Below are 24,104 nucleotides of genomic sequence, written 5' to 3'. Positions count from 1 at the left end.
TGCCCTGTAACCACTCAGCTATGAGGTCAGGTCAGCACAGGTGGACTATTTTAATTAGATTTTCTTTGAAAACTTTCCCAGTCAAAATACTCTACCTGTCTGCTAGCAATAATAGTCCCCTGGCAACCAGAAACAATAGTATAGACAGACTGCTGCTCACTACCGTTGTTGTTTATGCATTGATGTGGTGGCTTTTGCATTTGTGTTGTTGCTTTTGCATTTAAGTTATGGCTTTTATACAGTGTTGACCTGACTGAGTTAGACCCTATCACAGCATGCTTTTGGTAATATGTGGATGATGCCATGGACAGGTCTATTACCAGGCTGAGACTTTTCACACACACATTCATCATATATATATGAAGTCTCTGGTTCAAAATTCCCTGTATGTGTTATAACACATCCACAAAGATAATGATGGTTGGTTCTGATTGATAGTGTCAGTTTTCACTTCAGTGTTTATAACTGAGGTCATAGTTAGTGATGGTTTTGTATTGGACTGTGTTATATTGAAATATGGAAGTTTCTTCATGTTTGTGAACTGGGAGGGGAAAATATTAGAAACACATTTCAGTATAATGCAGTCCAGTTCAACATCAATGCAAACCATGGCTAAAAAGTAATCTCTCTCTGACAGTTTAAATTTAATTTCTAATTAAATAATTTTAATTGTCAATCAAAACTGAACCTTATTAAAGGTTTTAAGGTAGAATTAATGGCCAAGCTGTTGTATTGGATTGCATTAGATTTTACAGGTGTATCTAATGAAGATTATTACATAATTATGTTTACATAATTAATATGATCATTATTAAGATTATTATCTTTGGAAAGGTAAATTTTATGGCTGACCTGTTGCATTGGATTTGCTCAGAGAACCAAACTGAGGGGAAATCAGCTGTAATGCAGCTGCTTTTCACTGCATATGTTTCAAGGAGAGGGGCTGATGCACAGTGCAGGGGAGCAAGGTTTTAAAGGTGTTGTGTAGTAAAAGGTTTTGCTTAATTATGCAGGATTATGTTAAATAACGTAGACTGGTTTTGGTCTCACAGGGTCTTCATCAGGACCGAGTAAAAGACTGATGATACCTGTTTCTGCATACAGACTGTTCACTCGTCACTTTTCACAACTCATTTTATGTTACGCAATGAAATGAACACAGAGTAAACAACACTGTGTGTGTAAACATCTGATCACGTGTGTGAGCTCACTTCCTGTCTGTGTGCAGGGTGAGCTATCGGACCGCATATCGCAGAGGAGAGAAAACCATGTACCGCAGGAAGTCCCAGTGCTGCCCAGGCTTCTACGAGGATGGAGAGATCTGTGCTCGTGAGTACACACACACACACACACACACACACACACACACACACACAGACACACACACACACACACTCATTGATATAGAGATGAACAACCAAAATGATGAAGACTATTGTAAAGAAACAAAAGGTGTTGATGCAAATACTAGAAACCGTCTGTCAACTGTGAGATGATGTTAAGCCAGAATTATAATGAAATGTTCTGCATGAGTAGATCATTTTGCCTGGTCTGACATTAGTCTGTTTCAAACAGACCTCAGAGAAACATGCCTGTGTAACTAAATTGAAGAAACACTCATTTTTGTTGAGAAACCCACCCACAGCTGGAACTGATCACATCTGTGGAAATAAATACACAGCGTATCCAAAGAGGATTTGCTGTTCAGAAGTAAAAGTTTGGGGACAAATTAAAGGAAAAAAAGGGAATAAATGAGCTGAGTAGTAAAGCAAATGCTCAGTGCAGATCACTGAGTGGTTTAATGAGTATGAAAATTATGAAAATTGATGTGAATCAAGCTGTGGATTAACTGCTTCCACATACTGAGAAAACTGGCAAGCACGGTTCATCTTAATCACTGTCAGTAGTCAGAAAAACACAACCTGTGTCTACATGTGTTGTCATTACAGTGACCTCACTGGCTACTGTGTGCCCCCCCTCCATCCTGACCCCGACCCCTCCCTCTCAGTAGCTAGCAGGCAGTGACAGGTGTGAAGCCACAGAGGCAAAAACAACAACTGGTGCCCAGAAGTGACAGTAAAAAGAAAGCATTATGTTAACACAGAGTGTCAGTGGTTGGTGGTAGAAGAAAGTCATAGTATGACTGTGTTTGGTGGAGACACAGTTTGATGCAGGCGGGGGATGTGATGTTGTGCCGCAGGAGTTCAGAGGGGAGTTTATTTTGGTGTGAAAAGGCTCTGTTGTGTGAGTGACTATCACATGCTGCTGTGACGGTCTCACTCAGCTCCTCAACAAAGCGTTGCAGCATGAAGGCTCACCTCATACTCCACACAGCACCGCACCTCCACATGAGAAACCACACTGAGGTCAAAGGTCATATGTGTTGTTTGGATGAAGTCAGAGTTAATTTACAAAAGAAAAAAAAAGCCTTGTTAACAAATGTGTCTGATTTTAACTCATCAGATGTTTAGCAACACAATGCAAAAAATATCAGTTGGTGACAAATGGAGCTTCTTCTTCTTCCTGTTCTTCTTCCTGTTCTTCTTCCTGTTCTTCTTCTTCTTCTTCTTCTTCTTCTTCTTCTTCCTGTTCTTCTTCTTCTTTTTCTTCTTCTTCTTCCTGTTCTTCTTCCTGTTCTTCTTCCCCCTCTTCTTCTTCTTCTTCTTCTTCCTGTTCTTCCTCCTCCTCTTCTTTTCCTTCTTCTTCTTCTCCCTGTTCTTCCTCCTCCTCTTCTTTTCCTTCTTCTTCTTTTTCTTCTTCTTCCTCTTCTTCTTTCTTAGTGTTTTTTCACTCTCTCAGCTCAGGGTTTTGGTTTTACATTGTACTATTGTGGTTTGGTCTCAGCACTCTCTAAAACCTGGTTTCCTTCACTGAAAAAGCTCTGATAAACCTATTGTACACTACTTTACATGTACAGTCAGGGTTTGTTTATGACACATAATCAATGCTTTAAGCAAGTAAGCCATTTGTAAAATCATGATTAGCATTATTAGCATTTTATGAGCTGTCCAAAGCTCTGAGAAGTTTTACTCATATTTATAACTTGACTGACTTTTAATCAAAATGATCCAGTGCAAATTTTGGTCTAAATTTTCAAGGACTAAGTTGAGCCTTTAAACATGGAAGTCTCAAGTCTTGATTTTAAAGTGCAAGTCAGACTGAAGAGCTGCATCTATAGCTTGGTTAAAACAAAAGTTATTTCCCCCTACATGCCTGATTCTAATGCAGATGTCTTTTTTAAACTCTGTGACTGTACTGATCACTGGCCTGTCTTCCTGTCTCCTCCATGTCCAGCTCACTGTGCAGAGAGCTGTGTTCACGGCCGCTGCATGGCCCCCAACACCTGCCACTGTGAACCAGGCTGGGGGGGCTCCAACTGCTCCAGCGGTAAGTCCTCCAGCTGTTGCTGTCTGTGAGCGGTCACGTCTTTGTGAGTGTGACTCTGGTTCTCTGTGAAAGCACTCAGGAGAAAAAAACAGACTGTTGTATCGTCTTACTGATTGTACCACACCAACACCAACCAAACACCACAGGAGCAGAACACTCTGTTCTCTTGGCTTTGATTTTCTTTAGCCTCAGACTTACACAGATATTTCCTCAAGTACTGTACTTAAAGGTCCCATATTTGACACTTTCCCTAGGTTTAATTTGAAGTGTTGATATCCATAAGGAGAAATATTTGTGAATATTTATGAACCAAAAACCATCTCAGTGTAGTTTTACATCTCCTCTCTCAGGCTTCTCTCTGGAGCTCTAGTAACAACAGGTCAGTCAGCCAATCAGAAGAGAGGCTCTGAACCTCTCTTCTGATTGGCTGACTGTTTTCTGAAGAAACCAAATCCTGCAAAGTTGGATGGTGGGTACAGGTGGGCGGGGCTTGGGGCATGGCTGAGGGCAGCGTCTCTTTTGTTGTGACATCACAAAGTTCCAGAAGTCCTGACAGCTGGTTTTAAGGCTCAATTTCTGAATACAGGCTGTGTACATTTCTCTGTGGACTGAGGCTTTGATACTTTCACAGTATTAATACAGAACCTAGACCTGCTTTATAATCACAAACACATGGACATGTACCTTTAACTACAAATATTAGACACTTGTACTTAACTATTTCAACTCCACAACATTTCTGTGGAAACAAAATCTACATGTTAAGAAGATGTATCAACATTTTAAAGTCTAATTGTTATGAATGTTGTCATGAACCCAGCAGCAGCTGTCAGTCTGTGCTTCCTTCACTGTGGTCTGGCTGAGCTCAACAGACCCTCACTTGAGGCGGATATTACTTTCCAATTGAATTAGTCTGCACAGAAGCTTATTTACACTTTTGTACGTCATTCAGACATCAACATGATCCATGACACCCACACACACAGTCTCTGCAGCCGTCACCCATCAGCTGCTATTTGTCACTTTTGGCCAGCTGCATGTAGCTCCTTCATTTTCATTATGGGACAACAGAGTCCATTTTTTTTCAATAGTGAATGTAATACATCCTCAAACATGGGTAGTGTGGTGTAAATGGTGTAAGTGGTGTCTTCTATGTAGTTTAACACAGTTATCAAAACTATACTGGGCCACTGCCTCTGAGGTTGTTTCAGAAAACTTACTGATCATAATGATGTCAATGCATATAAACCATGTGGAGGCTCAGAATTATAAAAATGTCCACATTTATTTACACAAAAACAAACTTCAAAAACTTTTCGGACCGGTTCACTCTGTATACATTTTATTGTGTTGTAGAGTTCATTTTGGTGTGAAGCGGAAACACTTCTTTAGAATTTTTTGAAATCTCTCATTTACAAAAGTATGAAGAGCCTTTGCTGCTGACTGGAGTCCACCTGTCCACACCTGTGTGTAACTGCTGCCAAAGGGGCTTCTACAAAGTCTTGAATTAAGGGTCCAGATACTTTTGCAAATAAGAAATTTTTGATTTTTAATACATTTTCACTTCAATGTAGGTTATTGAGTGTAGACTTATGAACAAAAAAAGGGCAAATTTGTCCATTTATACAATGAAATGTGTAAAAATGTAGTCTGAAACCACTTTGTGTACACAAAAGAACTAAGAAATGTTAAAGAAATGTTTTTCTGTTGCTTTTTACTGGGTGATACTATACTTCTTCAAAGGTCCCATTATTCACAGATCTGTATGGTTTCTCGCAGCCCAGTGTACCAAGAAATAAAGTCCATATCGGACAATTGATGGTCAGTGCCAACTTTCAGCACCAAGGCAGGATGTATTGCATCATGTAGCGTGGGAGAATGTAAGGGTGAGGAGGGTGGAATGATAAATGGGTGAGACTGGAGTTCACATCACATCCCACACTGCAATTAATGTTTGCTTTTTCATAGCCATAACCACGATCTTTCTCTAACCTTAACTATACAGTAATTGTCACGTGCAGATATAGTAGAATGCAAGAATTGAAAAAACAAACATGGCATCAAAATGGTCCAAAAAATATACTTTTTTGTTCAGTGATACATTTGCTTCTTATTGATATTAATATTAATAATGGTGACTGAGGCTGATGGGTGCTCTCAGGACTGATGGTTGTAAAATAAACCTAAATTTTCCCAGAGGTTCCTGTGCTTCTTTACAGTGAAATAAAATATGCCTCTCTCTGAGCTATTAGTTACAGACAGACAGGAAGTTTGATCTAATAGATCAGACAAATGCATTAAAAGGTGGTAAAGGTATAAAGGTTATGTCTACTAGCACAGCATGAGATCACTACTGAAGATTCATTTTCTCTTGTTCAAATCCCCATTTCATAGATTTCATAGCTTTAAAGGGCCACACAACAGGTTTTACACATTAAGGCCAGTTTACTGATCGTGGTTAATACTACTCAGCCTGTATTTTATTATGTCTGTCCTGTGGCTGAGGATGAGTAAAAATAGCCCATGGTGATGTCATAGTGATGCCATCACAGTTGGACATGGAGTTTGAAAGACGTGAGAGAGGATCTGACAAATTGATGCTATCCATTGCATTGTGGGAAATGTAGGAGCTGGTGTTTTTGGTGCTTGACCCATACTAGGGGGTAAAAGTCAACATATCTCAGCCTCTGTTGTTCTGATGTTGACTGTTCTTCATTGAAGTGCAATACTAAATTTCTTGAGAACTTGTATTAGTCATTTCTCAGTGTAGTAATATCCCAGTTTTAATCAGGTTAGCACCAGAGCTGAATTTGCATCAACATGTTTGATTTTTTTGTTTGTGTTTGGGGCCTTTAATGTCCACTGGTTAAACATGAGCTGTTTTGATTGCATCAGACTTGCAGACAGTGCCTACTCAGTGTCTGCAGGAGGTTATTTTTGTTTCTGCTTATGAGTCTATGAATTTGTCTCCATGCAAGCCTATAAGCTGATAGGCATGAGGAGCCCACAGGGTGTGCCCCTGCTGTCTTCAGTTTCAGCCTGTAATAAAGAATCTTATTGTTGTGTACGGGCCCTAGGGCTCTCCTGGGCCCCACTAAGCCCAGTCTGTCTGTCTGCTCTCACACAAGCATTCATGTTCAAAAAAGTTTCTCTTGTCAATAGGAATTTAATGAAAGTGTGAATGACTTGGAAATGTGACACTTAAACATGGAAAGAAGTGTGAATTTGCTTTTCTTCCTCGGTATGTTTTATTTCTTTCTCACTTATTTACTGATATATGAACAGTACTGGCAGTAAGATACAATATGCACTTTCATACATATTGCACAATAATAAAAGTTGTGAAAAGTAAATGATTAGAAAAATTGTGTAAAGTTGGTCTGAACAGTTTTAAAGCTGAAGTTTGACTGCAACAGTTTCTATAAACAGTGTCCTCTGACTGTCCAGCTGTGATGATCCAGATGAGTTGATAAAGATACTGATACACTCATCTATCTCATCTTGTTAGTGTGGGCTCATGTTAATATAAACTGTCTGAGCAGCAGTAAGTGCTTTTTAAACTCTTTCTGCCCAGAGTTTTGTCTGTTTATACAGCTCCACAGAGCTCTGTAGACACAGCTCAGGGCTGGAACCCTCCCTTACCAATCATAACATTTTGATTTACAGTGGTGTAAATGTATTATCTGTTTTTAAAGGCACAGTCATTTCCTAAAAACTCCTGTTTTTTATGAAACATTACTCAAACAGGACAAAATAATGCATTTGTCAGGGACTATTTTCAGAGGCAGATTAATCTACATTTGGTGTAAAAGGTGACAAGGGACTGGATTTTCACTCCTGTCCCGTCCCGTCCCGATCCTTTTGTTTCCTGTGTTTTTTAGGAGACATTGCATTGTTGACTATGGCATTTATTTTTCCAGTGGTTCCCACATGTTGATGGTTTACTTGTGATGATGGGTGGCACAGCGTGTGACCGATGTGCATGCCGAGACTAGAGGGGGACATCCTCCAGATGAATGCCTCACATGCAGGCTGTCAGTAGACACTTGCCAGGCAGCTGCACTCAGAGAAGCCTGTAGTTCCCACTCAGTAACAGCAGCGCAGACAGGTGTGTGGCAGAAAACTGGTCAGTTTGAAAAAGGTGAAATAAGGTTTTTTAATGTCGGATTTGTAGCCTATCTGATTTGAGCACCATGAGTCTAAATGCATCTAAACGTGTTATGCACAGGTCAGGTGGCTGCCTGCACCCTACAGAGCAACTCGCATGTACGTCTAAAATAATACAAAAAATAGTGTTTGTTCATATGAGACTGCATATTTGTATAAAGACTTAGCTATTGTTATTGTGATTCCCAACCCGCCCACTCCCATCTAGTTTTTTTCCTGTTCCGTCCCAGTCATGTGATGAATACTGAAATTGACTCTCAACATGTAGGAATCCCACACAAAACCCATGAGCCACAGGAATCCCGAAAATTTGTCAGCCTCTCATTTGGTGCTGTAGTGCATATTAATGACGGCACGATGTGGGATCTAGTCAAAATAAAGTACAGTTTGTGTGTTCATGGTAATATAGTAACATGTCACCCAGTGCAGCTGTGAGGCTCATTGATGTGTCTTTGAAAGTGTTTGAACAGCAACACAGCCCTGTGACACAGAGGAATATGATACGTCAAGCACCAGATACACACAAAATGCTTGATAGTGGGATACTTTAGTTTGGTTTGGTTCTGCATATGGGATTTGTTGATGATAAGAAAAATATAGAATATCACCAGACTTATATAGGCAACAGCTGTCAACAGCATTAATGTTTAATTATCAGTCTAGAAGAAACATTGCCAGTTCAGCATCATATATATTCCTTTACTCACCAAGAAATGTTTGAGCGCTGGGAAGAAACACTAATGTTAACTCTTGTTTTACTTCTATTCCTATCACTTTTTTTTTTCCACTGAAGTTAGCATGCTAACCACCTAGCCCCGGTCTGGACCGTCTTGTCACTTTCTGGTGTAGCTGCCAGTCTTCCCTAGCTGCTCAGAGAGCGTATTATAACTTCTTGTCTTGTAAATGCAACAATGGCTCTCAGCAAGACTGGTAAGTGAACAGTTGTTAATGCTAACACTGGCTATGTAGCATTAGCAAAACTTACAAATAGCTCCTTTAAGGTCTCATTCGGCTGAATATTGAGTCTTTTAAACTTCCACATTGGGCCTAATTACTGAATCGGTTTTTTCTAACTAAACTAGGTTCTCATTTGTTGACCCAAAATCAGAGCAATACATCCTCATGTTTTCTCACTTAGTGCCTCTTTATTGTGATCTCTTCCTCCTCAGTAACTACTGGTGTGTGTCTCTTAGAAAGTAGTCAGCCCAGTCAGTCCATGTGATGTTCGTGATTGGGTGAGAATTGTGGGAAATGTTCTCATTCAGCCATGAAAGAACAGGTTCAATGGCACAAAACCTGAAATCTTGTAATAGTTTGGAAGTATTTTGGACATTAGGATGAATATTTGTTGCTTTAGGATTAAAGAAGATATCAATATTCAGTAACTTGACAGTGCTCTAATTGTTAACTAATTGTAGTTGATTTAGTGTTTGTGTGTACATGTGTTTCTTTGAAAAAGCAGCAATGACTCAGTCACTTACAGAATCCAGCCACTGTTCATTCACCACCCCCCTCAGTAACATGTCTTTAATTTCAGACTAAGGCTGCAATGCATTAACTGTGTTTTACAGATCACTGGGTTTAAGCAATATATGTGAGGATCAATTCTGGAGATGAGAATAGGAAATGGGGTTAGGTTGTGTTCACTGGTAAGCAGGAATAATAGGAGGATAAAACTGTGTGGTAGGGAATGACCTGGGGCACTGGAGCGGGTGATTTAGTACACATGATAACAGCACAAGATGCTCAGGAGGCCTCAAGTTCAGCTGTGAGAATATACTGAATAACATCATTTACTGTATATCTTACAGAGTCTGTCCTTACAGTACTTAACTTTGTAATGCTTTTTTGTGACCTGCTATTGATCCTAACATCACAGTTTTTTGTGATTTAATTCAACATATGACCATCTAAATTACTCCAATACACCAACCACACTATATTCCCTGAAAGGTTTCAGCTTTCTGGTTTTCATCAGGCGAAAAAGGCAGTAAAAGGTTGTAAAATGTGTCAGTTTATGACATCAATAAACAATACTGTTATTTAAATTCTTAAAATGGGGAATAGAAAGGGAAAGAAAGCAATAATTTTTTTTAACCCAGTTAGCCCCAATAATTTGATACAAGACATTTTCTTGATTTATTCCTGAATTTAGTGGCATCTCCCTTTCCATGCATGTAAGAGAACCTACGGTGGCCTTCAGGTAATGTAAAAACATGAAAGGCCCCCTCTAGAGCTTGTTTGGTTTGTCCGTTCTGGGCTACTGTAGAACATGGCAGAGCAACATGGCGAGCTCTGTGGAGGAGGACCAGCTCCCTATGTAGATACTGAAGTGATAGTTCAGGTTATTTGACGTGGGGTTGTGTCACTCAGCCTCTCAGCTGGTGCTCCTGCTGCTTCTTTAAACTGGGAGCTGACCTGGATCTACTGTAGATAATACATTAACTATAGATAAGTACCTCACACACCCCAACGTCAAATTACCTGAACTCTCACTTTAAAGGTTAGCTAATGAAAACACACTAATGAAAACATGATTATCAAGATCATATTCCATTTCTGCCAGTGGATCCAAATGAATCCTACACACTGGCTAAAACTGAAGTAGCAGATGCTGATATATGATGACTTTTAGTTTCTAGTATGGGTCAAGCTCCAAACACAATGGATCTTACTTTTCCCATGATGCAATTCAGTTGCATCTCGTAAGCCCCTCCTGCCTGGTAAACATCCATGTCCGATAAACTCCACACCTCCAGTCTGTAATTCAGGTTTTCTGTTTGTGCTCTCAAAGCTCCTGTTTGGATAATAACCCTGACATCACTATATCATCATCAGGGTTATTTTCAGATTTAATAAAGCTCCTCCAGAGGCACAGACAACGTTATACACAGGCTGAGTACTAACCGTGACCAGAAATCTGATCTTTATGCGTAAATCTGGTGGAGTGAAGTTAAGCTTCTTCATTTCGCCAGCGACATGAAAGAAGAGATTTTGCATTTTCCAAGTGTTAGAAGAGGCAAACAGATGATTTGTGGTGTAGGTGCTTTGTTTTAGAGGCATAAAAAGCATTTTATCCCTTTGTAACATTACTTAGTGTTGTAATAGTTTTATTGTAATATGATGATAAAACTCTGGAGGAGGACACACATTCCCGCTCAGCATGGAAAACAGGAGGAATGCTACAGATGTTTTTTCTCACTGCGAATCCTCCGTATCAGTGTGAAAGGCATTTTCTGTTCCCATGAGTGGCCCATGCCTGGTAGACTGGGTAATCACTAAATAGATGGAAAAACATTCCGGTCCCAATCCCTCCTCAGTGTGGAGAGAGAGTGAGCCGAGCCAACCGTCAACAACTGGAAGCTCGAGTTACTGGCTCAAGACGTTTTAGCTTCTTTCACACATGCACCACAACCCTGAACTTATCTGGACATTAACTGGAGGAGATGCATGCGAGAACGCCAGCGTCTGAATCATTTGGACGGGACATGAAACACACTTCAACTCATCGGCTCACGAGTGCAAAATCCGTGTAATGTCAGATTGAGCCCATGTGTGAATAGGGCAGGTCATTATCCGGGAAATTCACAGTGAGCGAGTGGGCACGTTGGTGATGTTGTGATTTCCACAGCACCTCGTCCTGCCTCCTGCGTGCTCTGAATCAAACAGTATTTCCAGTAGGTGATGTGGACAATCTCCTGCTGTGTGAAAGGGCAACAGTCAGGTCAAAACACTTGTTGTTTCAGCTCGTGGCCTTTATCAGGGTTGTCACATAAAACACATCACAGGTGACATTTAAATAAGATAGGTATGACACAAAAATATAAAACAACCAATCATATGTGGACACATACATAACTGCCTATGGGGCTGGTTCACAGGTGGGTTGGGCCTCTTGTCATGTGTCTCCAGGCCAATCGTTGTCCCAGGCTTGCGGGGGATGTCCAACAGGGGACATGGACATGTCACCATGTTAAGTTCAAAACCTGGAGAGGTGAACTGAAAGGGTTGTACAAACAGGGACCTTCTCCCAAACTGTGTCTGTTTATTGTGGCATAGCACCCCACAAAAGTCTAAAATCCAAAACAACAACAAAAGCTAAAGAACTAAATAAAGTGTTGTATATGTGAGGCAATAAGATGAAAAGAAAAAAATATTACAGGCCATCATAAAATTACATAAATACACATAATTACATCCAAACCACTGCAGATGCAGATAATTCAACTATATAACAAGAAGTCCTCATTCATACCTTAAAAACCATGAGATCCAGTCTGAGACTGGGATGCATCCAGCCTTGTGACCAAACCCTGGCAAAATGCAGTCTTTTTTGTTAACGACTGTCTTGAATAGGCTGGTGAAAGAGAACAGTCTGTTCTCCAGTGAGTGGATGAGGAGCCCCGAGCTCCTGGAGTTTGGCCTTTCTTCAATCTAGGTCAGGTTTCACAAAAGTACCAGGATGGCAGACTTGAATGCAGGAAGGGTTTTACATGTGCATTTTAGTATCTCTAATCTCCTCCTCCTCTTTGTCCCCCACCCCCTTAGTCCTCACAACTGTTTGTCACACAGGGCCAGACTGCCTGAGGAAAAGGAAGTAAGCACTTTTTTATCAGGTCAGAGTGAAGTAGGCTAATGCAGGAGGAATAAAAGGAGCCTGTTAATCACTTGAACAACCTCAGAATGGCGGAATGGTTGGAGATGGCTGTGTTACTTTGCATGCAAGGCACATACACATCAGACTGTGTTTATGTAGTGTAGGAGAGGAACTCAACGGAAATTGATTGTTATTTAAGTAGAAAAACATCTTTATGGTACTATTTAATAGTATTAATGAATCATTCTGGCCTACAACAATAATGTAAGTCACCAAAACCTAAATAAAATGAACACAGTCAAGTTTAAGAAAAAAAAACTCAACTTATCAATATCCACTTGTAAACTTTTTCTACAAGCTTTCAACTAATATTCAATATTTTTATTAACAATGGATCAAATGACTTGGCCTAGGTTTAATGTGAATGGGTAGTTGGTACTGATAAACCTACAGATGCTGTTATTAACCTGGTTTAACCTACTGAACACTGCTTGTGATGCAGTGAGTGAGCAGCAAACAGCAGACAGACACAGTCTGAGAGCATCTCATGAACATAGTGGAACATTTAGCAGCTAAAGAGCCAGATATTTCTCTCAGGAGCTGGTGGAGACCAAACCAGAGCTAAAAGAAGTGTGAACATTGGACTTAGATTCATCAGGTGGATACAAAAACTGCTCCAAATGAATGATAATGTTGCTCAGTGTTTGCTGAATGTGTAAATAGGAAATTGTTTGCTAACATGTTCATCATCACATTGAGGTGATATTTCAATGTTGTGCTTATAGCTTGTTCCGCTGCCTCCAAATGGACAAATAACTGTTGTCGGCTACTTGGTATAATTACAGTGGAAATGCTGCGCTTTTATTATGAAACATAGACCAATATGAACAACAAAGACATGGCAAAATATTAGAGAGCACTTGTAAAAGACTTGTAAATGAGTGTTACAGAGAACTGTGTGTAGGACTGATTGCTTAGGCAAAGCAGAAAGCTTCCTTGGGGGTCCAGATCTCTATGGGTCTCAAAAACCTTGAGTTCACCAAGCATTAGCTGGTTTCTTAAATTCAAGATCAACTTAAATGAAAAGGGTATTAAGACCCCGTATTGTTGATATATTTTTATGTTATGCTCAAGGCTCCATAGCTCGAGGCCACCTTGTGGGAAAATCCGCCAATAGTCATGTGTCTTCCTCAACGAACAAGCGTGACTGAAGTCAAGGACATGGAGTTAAGTCTCAATATCTTTAAAATTCATATGACATATTGTGCTGTTATGCATTGTATCTCTGTCGTTAATTTTAGTAGCAGTCTAACATTTGGTTCAAAGATGTTCTTTATTATTTCACTAAGGAACAGATTGAAAAGAGGTTTACAGTTTTGTCCTTCTCTGCTGCCGTAGCTCATGAAGTGACAGCGCATCTGCTCTCTGCACTGCACATTAAACACATGTCCAGAAAGAAAATCACACCTGACCACAAACCACACAGACACTGCAATCGCTTAGTTTTACTACAGCTGCCACATGTATATTCTAACCCGAGCAGTGAATCCCAGTCAGCTGTAGAGGTCAGTCACGGCCTCAGCAGTCAGGAAACCACAGAACAGATGGGAAAAGGTTTTCATTATTTAACAGATGCAAAATACGATTTAGATCAGAGGTAAAGTTCATATTGGAGGTCTGAAGGTTAGAGATAAAAATATTTTTCCCTGAGGATTGACAGGTCACCAACAGTGTTTTAAAAAACAAAAGTGATATCCGTCTCCATTTCCTAGCAGATTGTCAACAGCAATGGTGAGATTTTTTAGTATTATAAAATTAAAAGGATCACATGAAGGGAGCTTGATGAATCAGGGAAGGATTCGTTGTGACTGATAAGACCCAGTCAGTAGGCAAACATGGTCATCTGCGTCATTGTTTCCAAAAGTCGAGGCTAAAACGTAACCCTGGGGTTTTCAAAAAGGGGTCCAACACTGACTCCAAAAGTATCCGGTTATGGGGCTCAAAAACTCTGGAGTAGTGTGGACGCAAGGTGAAAATGTTGCAAAAGTGATGTGATGTAAACTAAAACCTAACCTAAAATGTATTAGTGTGGGAGCAGCCTCAGGGCCAACAGGCAGACGCTGCTCAATCAAAACGGTACACAAAGCACTGACTTCCTAAGTACACTACTGTGATCAAAAAGATGTTTTGTGTTGGATATAGTGTATGTTGCAGTGAGATGTGTATGTCATGTAGAGTAAGTGTGTCCGACTCAAGCTGACTGCCTGAATTAGCTTGCAGGCTTCACCTCAATTTTATGCTAGCTACTTGAGCACAAACTGTATCTCTGAATTTAATGTTTGAACAGACAGATCTCCTTTGTTTCATATTGTCCATGCACATCTTTTATGCACATATTGTAAATTTAGCATTGGAGCAGAAATATGTCTGAGTTTGTGCTTGATTGGTACCTTAACAGGAATCACTTTTATGAGTACAATATTATCATAACCAAGTTTTAACAAACTGGAATTACCTTTTAATGCTAAATCTGCTAAACAGTTAGCTGACTCCTGTGCTATAGTAGTATACACACTGTAGTTTAAGTCCTTGTATTTTTTCTTAATGAAAAATCTCACTTTCCCCTGAACTTAATATAGACCTCTGTGACGCAGAGTCCCATAATTAAGGTCTGGCAGTCACTGTAAACCGCTCTGACTCCCTCCTATTTCGTCCCCAGTCATTGCCAGGCCCAGAGAGGGCAACGGTCTCCTGATGTGTTCTCCTCCAGATGAAAGACGTCTAGAATAAACAGTGGTGCAACACATTGTCAGGTTTACCAGTTCACTGTGGCTTCGCATGTTGAAGCTTTCATTATAAATTGCAATGGAAAGGCCAGATAGATGGCAGCTGGGCTCACCCATGTGTATAAGGTGTGGTCTCATTAAGGCTGAAATCCAACAGCCAAAGGTTAATGAGGTGGGTTTGGGTCACTGCCACACAGTAATGGAGTCTCTGGCTGCTTGTAGAATCTGGTGCTTTTCACGTCAGTGATGAGGAGCAAGTTTTGGTTTTAGCCTCAAGAGTTTGTTCAATTGGGTTACTCAGCTAAATGATGTGGTGGCGCACAGCTCACTGTCAAACCTCTGATTCAGGCTGCTGCACCGAGGCTCAACAGAGATGAACATACAGGGGCTTCAGAAAGTATTGAGACCCCTTCACTGGACTAAAGTCAAGTGTTTCACACATCTCAGTGATAATTAAAGCAAACAGGTTGTACCTGACCACAGTTTGCTGCAGCACAGGGTCTGAATAAAATTTGAGAGTTCGGTTTTTGGTTTTTAATAAATTTGCAAAGAAATTTGAAATTTCTAAAAAAAAAAAAAAAACAAGGTAATTTTATCCACTTGAAATTAAATCTACAACACAATAACACCACTTCCTAACATACAGTGAGCCAGCAAACTGAAGGAGCTCAAATTCTAGCAATGCTATTAATATTTCATAAATAGCATAGGACCCTATATTGATCCCTGTGGGACACCTTTTGTAATGTGCAGCAATACGATTTAGTTTTTCCTTTTTCTCTTCCGGACAGAAAGCACTGGAACCAATGCAAGATCAAAACCAGCACTGTGTAATCTTTGTGAAAGAAGACAGTGATCAACTGTGTGGAAATCTACAAATAGGGCAGCACAGTGTTTTCCTTTATCTCCTTTATCATGGTTAAAGTAGTGGCTGAGATTGTGCTACATTTTGCTCTAAAACCAAACTGGTGTGAGAAATTCTTTAAATCGGTAATTTACTAGAGATTCCAGACAAGACAGATCGAATATAGCCTGTATTATTTGCTCAGTAATAAATGGAACAGCTATCCTGAGGGAAAAAAAAACACCAGATGGGAAAGGACGGAGAGACAACCAAGAGGCATACAGAGATGCTGAGTAAATTGTGGAACCTAATTTACAAAATTGACAGTTGTTTTTTACAAAATGTTCATAAAATTTCCATTTCCCTGGTCCCATGTTCAAAAAGGTAAGAATGTCTATTAAAGGCTGTACATATTTCATCATGATCAGATACAACATTTAGATTTTGGGGAGGATATCTATTAGTGATTGGTGGATAGGAGAAAGCTTATTAGTTCGTTCTGACAGAAGGGACAAGTCCAGTGTCTGCTGTGACATGTAAGCAGTCTCAAAATAATAGAATTTCAGATTGATTTCAGATAGTTTGTTTGCAGAAATAGAGTCTGATTACAATACATTTTCACCAGGTTCAACAAAAACAACAGTTGTCTATCTTTTTTTTAACAAAATTGGTCACGATAGGGAAGTCACAAGGTTTTGAGAGATTGGCTAATGAATTGCGGGTTTTGGTCTTTTAATGGGATTCGTTATCGATAAGGAAAGTATAGTACCTCTAACCTATGGCCCCACATTCTTTTAAAAGCAGGTCCAACACCATTGTAAAATTGTTGTCCTGAGTCTTGGATCCACTTCAGGATCAGGGGTCACTTGGTAAAAAACCTGGTGACCAGTGATTACCTGGATGATATCAGAACAGATAATAATGTGACTCATCCCATCTTGATGACATGAGGATATTACATTATTGTACATGTGATCAGGTTTGGTGTAAAAAAGGCCCATGATGCAGACTGATCATGGGATGTGCACTCTGAAGTGGTTACAAGTGGTCAGGGCTGAGAAGATCTTTATATAATGTCTTCTTTATCTGGTGGAAGATGAGAATAACACACCCGCTCAATCAGAAATGATAAATGAAAACCTGCAACCTGTGCAATGATAAATGTCAAAGAAGATCATCAAAATCTTAATCCTTTTTTCCTTCATCTTCCCCTCAGCTTGTGACAGTAACCACTGGGGCCCCCACTGCAGTAACAGATGTCAGTGCCAAAACGGAGCTCTGTGTAATCCCATCACTGGAGCCTGTATCTGCACTCCTGGATACAGAGGCTGGCGCTGTGAGGCCCAGTGTGAAGTGGGCACCTATGGAAGCGGATGCCAACAGAAATGTCAGTGCCAGAATGGTGCTGCCTGTCACCATGTGACCGGAGAATGCAAGTGCTCACCAGGATATACAGGAGCTTTGTAAGTCGGAGAGAGAGTGTGAGAACCTGTTTCCTGCTTCTAATCCCAAAAGTGACTGTTAAGTAAAAGCCCAGTGCCCACAGTGAAATACGGTTTATGTCTGGGTAGCAGTCAGTTTTGTACTATGGTGTTAGATATGTTTACATGGTTGAAAATTCTCTTTTCAAAGCCAGTTTCTGAAGTGCCTTTGTTCTGTGAACCTTACCACGATTTAATTACTATGAGGTGACACAAAATGTTTGACTGGGACATGAAGATGATCAAAATAACATCTGTACAAACTACAGTTAAGACCTGGCAGTTTGATTATGTTTGACAAATCAATGAGGGAACAGTAACATTTGCACTTTCCTTCCTCATTTACATATCTAACTGTAGGGATATTTTATTAACTATACTTTGGGAATGGATTTTGCATTAAATGTCTTTGTCAAGTCAATTCTGTGATGATTATTACAGATATACAGCCTTTTAATACCCTATCACACAGAGCATTGTTGGCGGCACCAACAGTGGTTTCTAACTTTTCTTCATCATCTATTTGCCTTCCTCTGCCGTGGGAGTCTACAGTGGCCCCTAAAACCATGTGGTAAAAAGTTTTGAAATTTGGCACAATGATTAGGGACACTCCCGTGATGCTTTTCACCAAGTTTCATGTCTGTGCCTCAAGGACGGTAAAAGTTGGCGCTGCATTCACACATGTAACTTTTGAACCTCAGGAATGAGGAACCGGGCGGCCTGGTAGTCGAGTGGTTAGGGCGCGTACCATGTTGAGCGCAAGACGCTCTTAGCAGGGCAGTCACTGGTTCGACTCCCGACCGGTCCGACTCTATCCTGCATGTCATTCCCCTCTCTCTACCCCCTTTCCTGTCAGTCTCCACTACGCTATAATAAAGGCATAAAAAGCCCAAAAAAATAATTAAAAAAAAAAAAAAAAAAAAGGGAATGAGGAACCGTTAGACTCCTGGGATCACGCCAAGTTCAGTGCACTACTCCTCAGAGAAACTCAGTTGATGCATTTTCCTAATAATCACAATTCCTGTGTCTGGAACCAAAATTGATACAGATGTTCTTCAAACCAAACCTGAAAAAATGTATTTGTTGGTTTTTGGTTTACAAAAGTATTTATCCATCAGAGCCAATCAAAATTGGTGGCAAAGGCAACCACACCTTTGACATAATGTTTGGCCCTCACATCACTGCTTGCAGCTATATTTTAAACAAGTTATTAGTGAGTAAAGGTTAAAGGTAAAAATAAAGGTTAAAGGATAGATTATACTGATTAATAACATTTGAATCTGTTTGTTGATGTGACAGGCTTCTGGAAACTGTCAGAGCACACCTTTATGTCATTAGTTTATTAATGAATCATTTATCAACCATCATCCCAGCTTCCATATTAGCTTCAATATTATTTGCTTAAATATAAATATTTGCTACTTATGCTAAACTAAATAAATTAAGCACATTTATCATCAAATCATCATCTATAAATATATCAGCATCAATGAATTCACAATCAAGATAATAATTAATTGCAACCTTAAATCGCCATGCACAATAATGTAAGTTGGAAATGGACGTGAGACTCACTGGCAAAGATTTCACATCTCAAGCAGCCTCCACCTGTGACCTTCCACGGTGGACAGACAATAACCTGACTTAGTTTTCTTTCTCTTCCCAGCTGTGAAGACCTCTGTCCTCCAGGTAAACATGGACAGCAGTGTGAGGAGAGATGTCCATGCCAGAACGGAGGAGTGTGTCACCATGTGACTGGAGAGTGCTCCTGTCCAGCAGGATGGATGGTACACACCCCTACTGATTGTGTGAATGGCTCGTTGTCATATATACTCCCAATCATTATGTTAAGATCAGTATAATACACACAGTACATCACAGGACCAACATAACCTCAGATTAAAAACTACAACACAGAACAGAGGAGCTGTATCCATCTTCTCACCAATCACACTCATCAGCAGGCTGGAAAACATAAAGGCTTAAAGGTATAAAACCTCTGCTCACATGATTAACAGCTTAGATACTGCATGTCTGTTCCTGTTGTCTTGCTGTGTGTAGGGCACTGTGTGCGGCCAGCCATGTCCAGAGGGCCGATTTGGACAAAACTGTTCACAGGAATGTCAGTGTCACAACAACGGCTTTTGTGTGTTGTCCACTGGACAGTGTCTTTGCACCCCTGGATACACAGGAGAACGGTAAGAGCTGCTTTTACAGCACTGCTCCATTGTGGTGTGTTTGTGTGTGTGTGTATGTGGGTGTTGCAGCAGTTTGGAGCGATGTCCACAGTGTGTAAAGTTGAACAGCAGGTTGTGTTGAAAGTTGCTGAACTTACAAGAATTGAATTACTTGCTTATTACGTATTTTTGCAGTAAGAATTTGTCCTCATATTGAGACCAGACAATAGCGTTTGGCCGGTGTAAATATTTTCAAACCAGTTTGATATGAAACCACACATCAGACTGGACCTGTTCTGAATTTGGTTTACTGAAGGTGGAACATAAGGAGACTGAGGGGCCGTGAATGACAGTGTATCCAATGGTGGCACTAATTACCCTCTAAGCCGTTTTACTAACTGCCAATAGAGTGATGCAGGGATTTTTGTAGTTAGCATCAGCTTGGATCCCTTGGTGGAAAGTCAGTAAGATTTGTCCACTGGCTTTTGGATCACTTCAGAAAATACACTTTGTGACAAACAAAAGGTTATTATGCTTACACATTGCATTCAGCAGGATCATTTCTGAAGACTAAATACAATCAGCCGCAGTAAAAAGCTCATGTTAGGCTATAAACCAACTACACCACACATGACTTCAACTTCACCACCTCTAAACTTCCAGCTTGTAGTTTGATTCAGCTCTGAGCTCTTCGACAAAAGCCTTTCCTCTGACAGAGTCAGTAACAGTTTACAAAAGCACAAGTGTAAACACAACGTGGCTGTAAAGGTGGACTGGTGAGTGGATCGGTTTCATGTTCGGCGTGAGGACTTTTAACATCGCCGACAACCTCTGTAGTCTCATTTAGCTACTTGTTAGCAACCGGCCTTTTTTAAGAGACGCAAAAGCTTCAAGAAATCAGGATTGGGGGATTCACTGATGTATTTATGTCCACAGACCGTATTTCAGTCATCTAACTAAAAACCCATTTAAAAAACCCACTGACTTCAGGATGAGGGAACCAGAGATAAATAGCTAACTGATTTGCAGATTTTAGGAGCAGCAGCACTTTATAAACACTGAATTAGACTAAATTAGAAGAAGCAGAGAGTGAAGCGACACCACAATCAGCAGCACAAATGAGGGACACACCCTCTTTTTATTTCTCACAGCAACCATTCAACTCACTGTTCTTCTTCCAAACATCAAAATAATAAATAAAAAAAGATTTTGGCCCCAGTGCAGCATGAGAAAGTGTTAAAATAAAAAGCAAAAATATCAAAATGCTATCCAGAAGGAAAAAGGCCTCCGCAAGTAACAAAATACAAAGGCATAAATAAGTAGCCTACTAAACAAAATGTAAATGAAGTCATCTGTATCTGCTTAACTCCTCCACATCCTCCAGCGAGAAGAGAGAAAACACAACCAGGAAGCCCAGTCAGTGTTTTCACAGACAGATCTCAGTGGAGCGCCACGCAGGGCTTTAGGCCATATAATTAGCAATATCAGAGAGTGTGCACCATATACTTAAGCAGACCAGTGACGGGTCAGGAATAGCCCTTCCAAGTGCAATTTTATGAGTAAATAAGGGTTTTAGGGAAGCCAAACATTACGGTGCAGCACTGCTTGGAACTGGGCCGGCCATGGCACACCCAAACCCACTGGAAACCATTAACAGGATGAGAAAGGAGGGTGGGGGTGGTGGTGGGGTGGGTGTGGATGGTGGGTGAAGCACTTTGCAGGAATGTGAATGATATATTGAACAGGATTTGATCAATTTAAGACTGCTGTCAGCTGCTGAGATGTGTCTGTTGTTAAAATGTAAGATTTACAACATTAACTGTCAAAGTTGTTTCTTGCTCTTGCCTGCTCTAAGTGATGGGACAGGAGCAAGCCATTTTGTTTTCAAACCCAGCTCTATTTGGAGGTCGGGCTGATATAAGTTTGTCCTGTAAACGTGGAGGAGATAATATGGACCTACTGAGTGAGTGTTAGCTGTTTGCCACATAAACTGAAGCTCTGTGTTCAGAATGAGCCGAGGAATCACCACAGAGCCTCTTCAACAGTGTGCAGTGTGCAAACTGATGTTTTTTCCACTGCATGGTATCAACTCAACTCATCTTTTTTGGTTTTACATTGGGCAAAAGTCGTGGACAGAACCAGGTACCTGGTATATTTTTTATTATCACCTCCACTGAGGCTTCAAATGATCTGAGTCGATACCAAAAGGTTAAGTTACTCTTTCCATCACTGAATACGTCCAACACTCTTCCAGAGCGAGATGCATTAATATTAACGAAACACAGAATAATTTTCATGCACTCTACTGTGTACTGCCCATAACAGTGACCATCACAGTGTGTTGGTTTAGAAACTGTGCAAGACCTTTTACTTTATTGTTGAAGATTATATACAACAGGTTATTTATCAGACAATGACACAACAGTAAATTCATACATACACACACACACACACACACACACACACACACATATATATACACATACATATATACATATATATATATATATATATATATATATATATATATACATATACACATTACACATTTAAGTCAGGGACTGTGTTGTGTAAAATGTTAGTTTGTATTGTGTGGAAAAAATTACCAGAACATTTAAATTTTTAACCTTTACTGAACAATTACGCATCGTTACATAAACAAATTCACTGGTTTACGTCTCACTCATCCTGGCAGATTTCTCTCAAACATTTCTTCCTGGTTCTTATAGCATTTTTCCCCTGATATTTCAAGCTCTGCTCAAAATATTACTCCCTTTACCTTCAATCTGTGTTGACAAAATGACTGTTGACAAAATGTGATTCCTCATGCAACAAATTAGATGATTCCATAATTATTATATTCAACCTTTATAGCTTTATTTATTAATAAGGATACAACATGCATGTATGTCAGGCCTTTATTAATGTGTTGCACTGTTGTCCTAGAGAAACATTTTCTCTTTCTGCCATGTACAGAAGTGTCTGCTAAAATCACAATACACTTGATTTGATTTGATATATAAAGATATATTCATGCATTCATTTGTTTTGTGCAAGTGCTTTTTATTTGTTAGCATGTAATCTGTACATGAGCATAAAGCACAGGCCAGGGTCTATATTCTGATTTATATACATTGTACACTGACTAACATCCTGTGACTCCGTTGGTTTCAGTGTATTACTGTAAGTGCAGAATACTGCAAAGCCTGTGCTTCTATTTAAATGCTGCTTTACATCCCTTAAAAACCTTTAAACAGAATCCTTCTGTTTTAGACTGAATACAAAATGCATGATCTATAAGTATGATTTGAATGTTAGCGCTGTTTATTAAACAGTGTGTAGGGTTAATTCATTACTTTGCACAAATTGCTAAACAGTTGCAATAACACTGACAACATAAATAGGTATTTAATTAAGATTTATAATTAAACCTCCACCTTTTTTTTAATCAGTGACCATGGAAATCGCTGTCTCTCTTGCTGTGAACAGGTGCCAAGACGAGTGTCCAGTTGGGAATTATGGCGCTGGCTGTGCAAAGACATGTCGCTGCAAGAACAACAGCAAGTGCTACCACACCAACGGAGTGTGTCTGTGTGAGCCCGGATACACAGGGGAGATCTGTGATGTCCGACTGTGTCCTGAAGTGCACTATGGCCTCCGGTGTGACAGGAAGTGTCCATGCTTTGCCCAGAACACAAAAAGGTACACAGTTAACAGTGTGATGTTTCCTCTATGTCCGGCCAGTGCAATGTCATGAAATCACAGTTACATGACTCTGCTGAGAGCTTTTAATTTGAAACGATGAATAAAGTGGTGACACATGGAGAGAGAGAGAAAGGTAGATTTAACTATCCATCATTAAGTTGTTTATTACCTATTGATATTCTCTCTGATTGTAAGCAGAGGCTGCTACACACGCACATCTACCAGGTACAACAAAACTCTTTATATTCAGGGACAAATTCCAGTGGATCACCACATCAATGGGTTGATGGTCCTGGTGTGTCAGTCTCTCTGTCGGCCCTCTCTGTGTGCCTGTCATTCAGGGGGCACATTTGAGCGTGCAGCATGCATGGTCCAGGCCTGGGCTCGTTTCACTGACATAGGTATAGTTCTGCTGGAGCCACTGGAACAACCCTCTGCCACTTTTTTTGTCTGAGCAAGGAAATAGTATATTTCCAGTTTTCATAATCTGGTTGAAGTTCATTGATTCATTCATTAGTTGTACCACTTATCCTTTTAGGGTCGCAGGGAGGGCTAAGTCACCAATTAACCTGCATGTCTTTGGACTGTGGGAGGAGGCTGGAGCACCCAGAGGAAATCCCCACAGGCACAATGAGAACATTAGACAGGTTCAAACCCAGAACCTCCTTGCTGTGAGGCGTCAGTGCCAAACACTGCACTGCTACGTCACCAGTTTGTAGTCATTTCATCAGTCATCTGCAAAGAAACATTACAAAGCCAGCCCTTTAAACTCGCACAGATTGTGCTGCAGCCACAGTGTCTGCTGCTGGTAATATTGTCAACATGATGAAGCTGTTCACAGAGTCAGTCTAACATGATGGTGTGGTCACTTATAGTTGACTAATGTATGTAAACTTACCACCGTAGTCAAAACTTTAGTCTTATGTGCACTCCAGTAGCACTACACCTCACAGACAATCC

The 24,104-nt window shown here is 40.2% G+C and overlaps 1 protein-coding gene across 1 annotated transcript in view; it reads left to right on the top strand.

Annotated features, from left to right (window-relative positions):
- megf10 (multiple EGF-like-domains 10) overlaps positions 1 to 24,104 on the top strand; it is a 64,450-nt gene that overhangs the window by 14,586 nt on the left and 25,760 nt on the right. Inside the window, exons 4-9 of the mRNA XM_071465392.1 lie at positions 1,229 to 1,329; positions 3,295 to 3,387; positions 16,998 to 17,244; positions 18,929 to 19,049; positions 19,324 to 19,460; positions 22,929 to 23,141. Of these exons, the coding sequence (XP_071321493.1) occupies positions 1,229 to 1,329; positions 3,295 to 3,387; positions 16,998 to 17,244; positions 18,929 to 19,049; positions 19,324 to 19,460; positions 22,929 to 23,141 (912 nt within the window). The remainder of the gene's footprint in view (positions 1 to 1,228; positions 1,330 to 3,294; positions 3,388 to 16,997; positions 17,245 to 18,928; positions 19,050 to 19,323; positions 19,461 to 22,928; positions 23,142 to 24,104) is intronic.

The sequence above is a fragment of the Trachinotus anak genome, unplaced genomic scaffold (genome assembly GCF_046630095.1).
Source record: "Trachinotus anak isolate AG129_WGS33_773 ecotype Australia unplaced genomic scaffold, CSIRO_AGI_Tana_v1 ptg000028l, whole genome shotgun sequence".
Lineage (NCBI taxonomy): Eukaryota > Metazoa > Chordata > Actinopteri > Carangiformes > Carangidae > Trachinotus > Trachinotus anak.
This window is presented reverse-complemented; position numbering and strand designations above follow the sequence as displayed.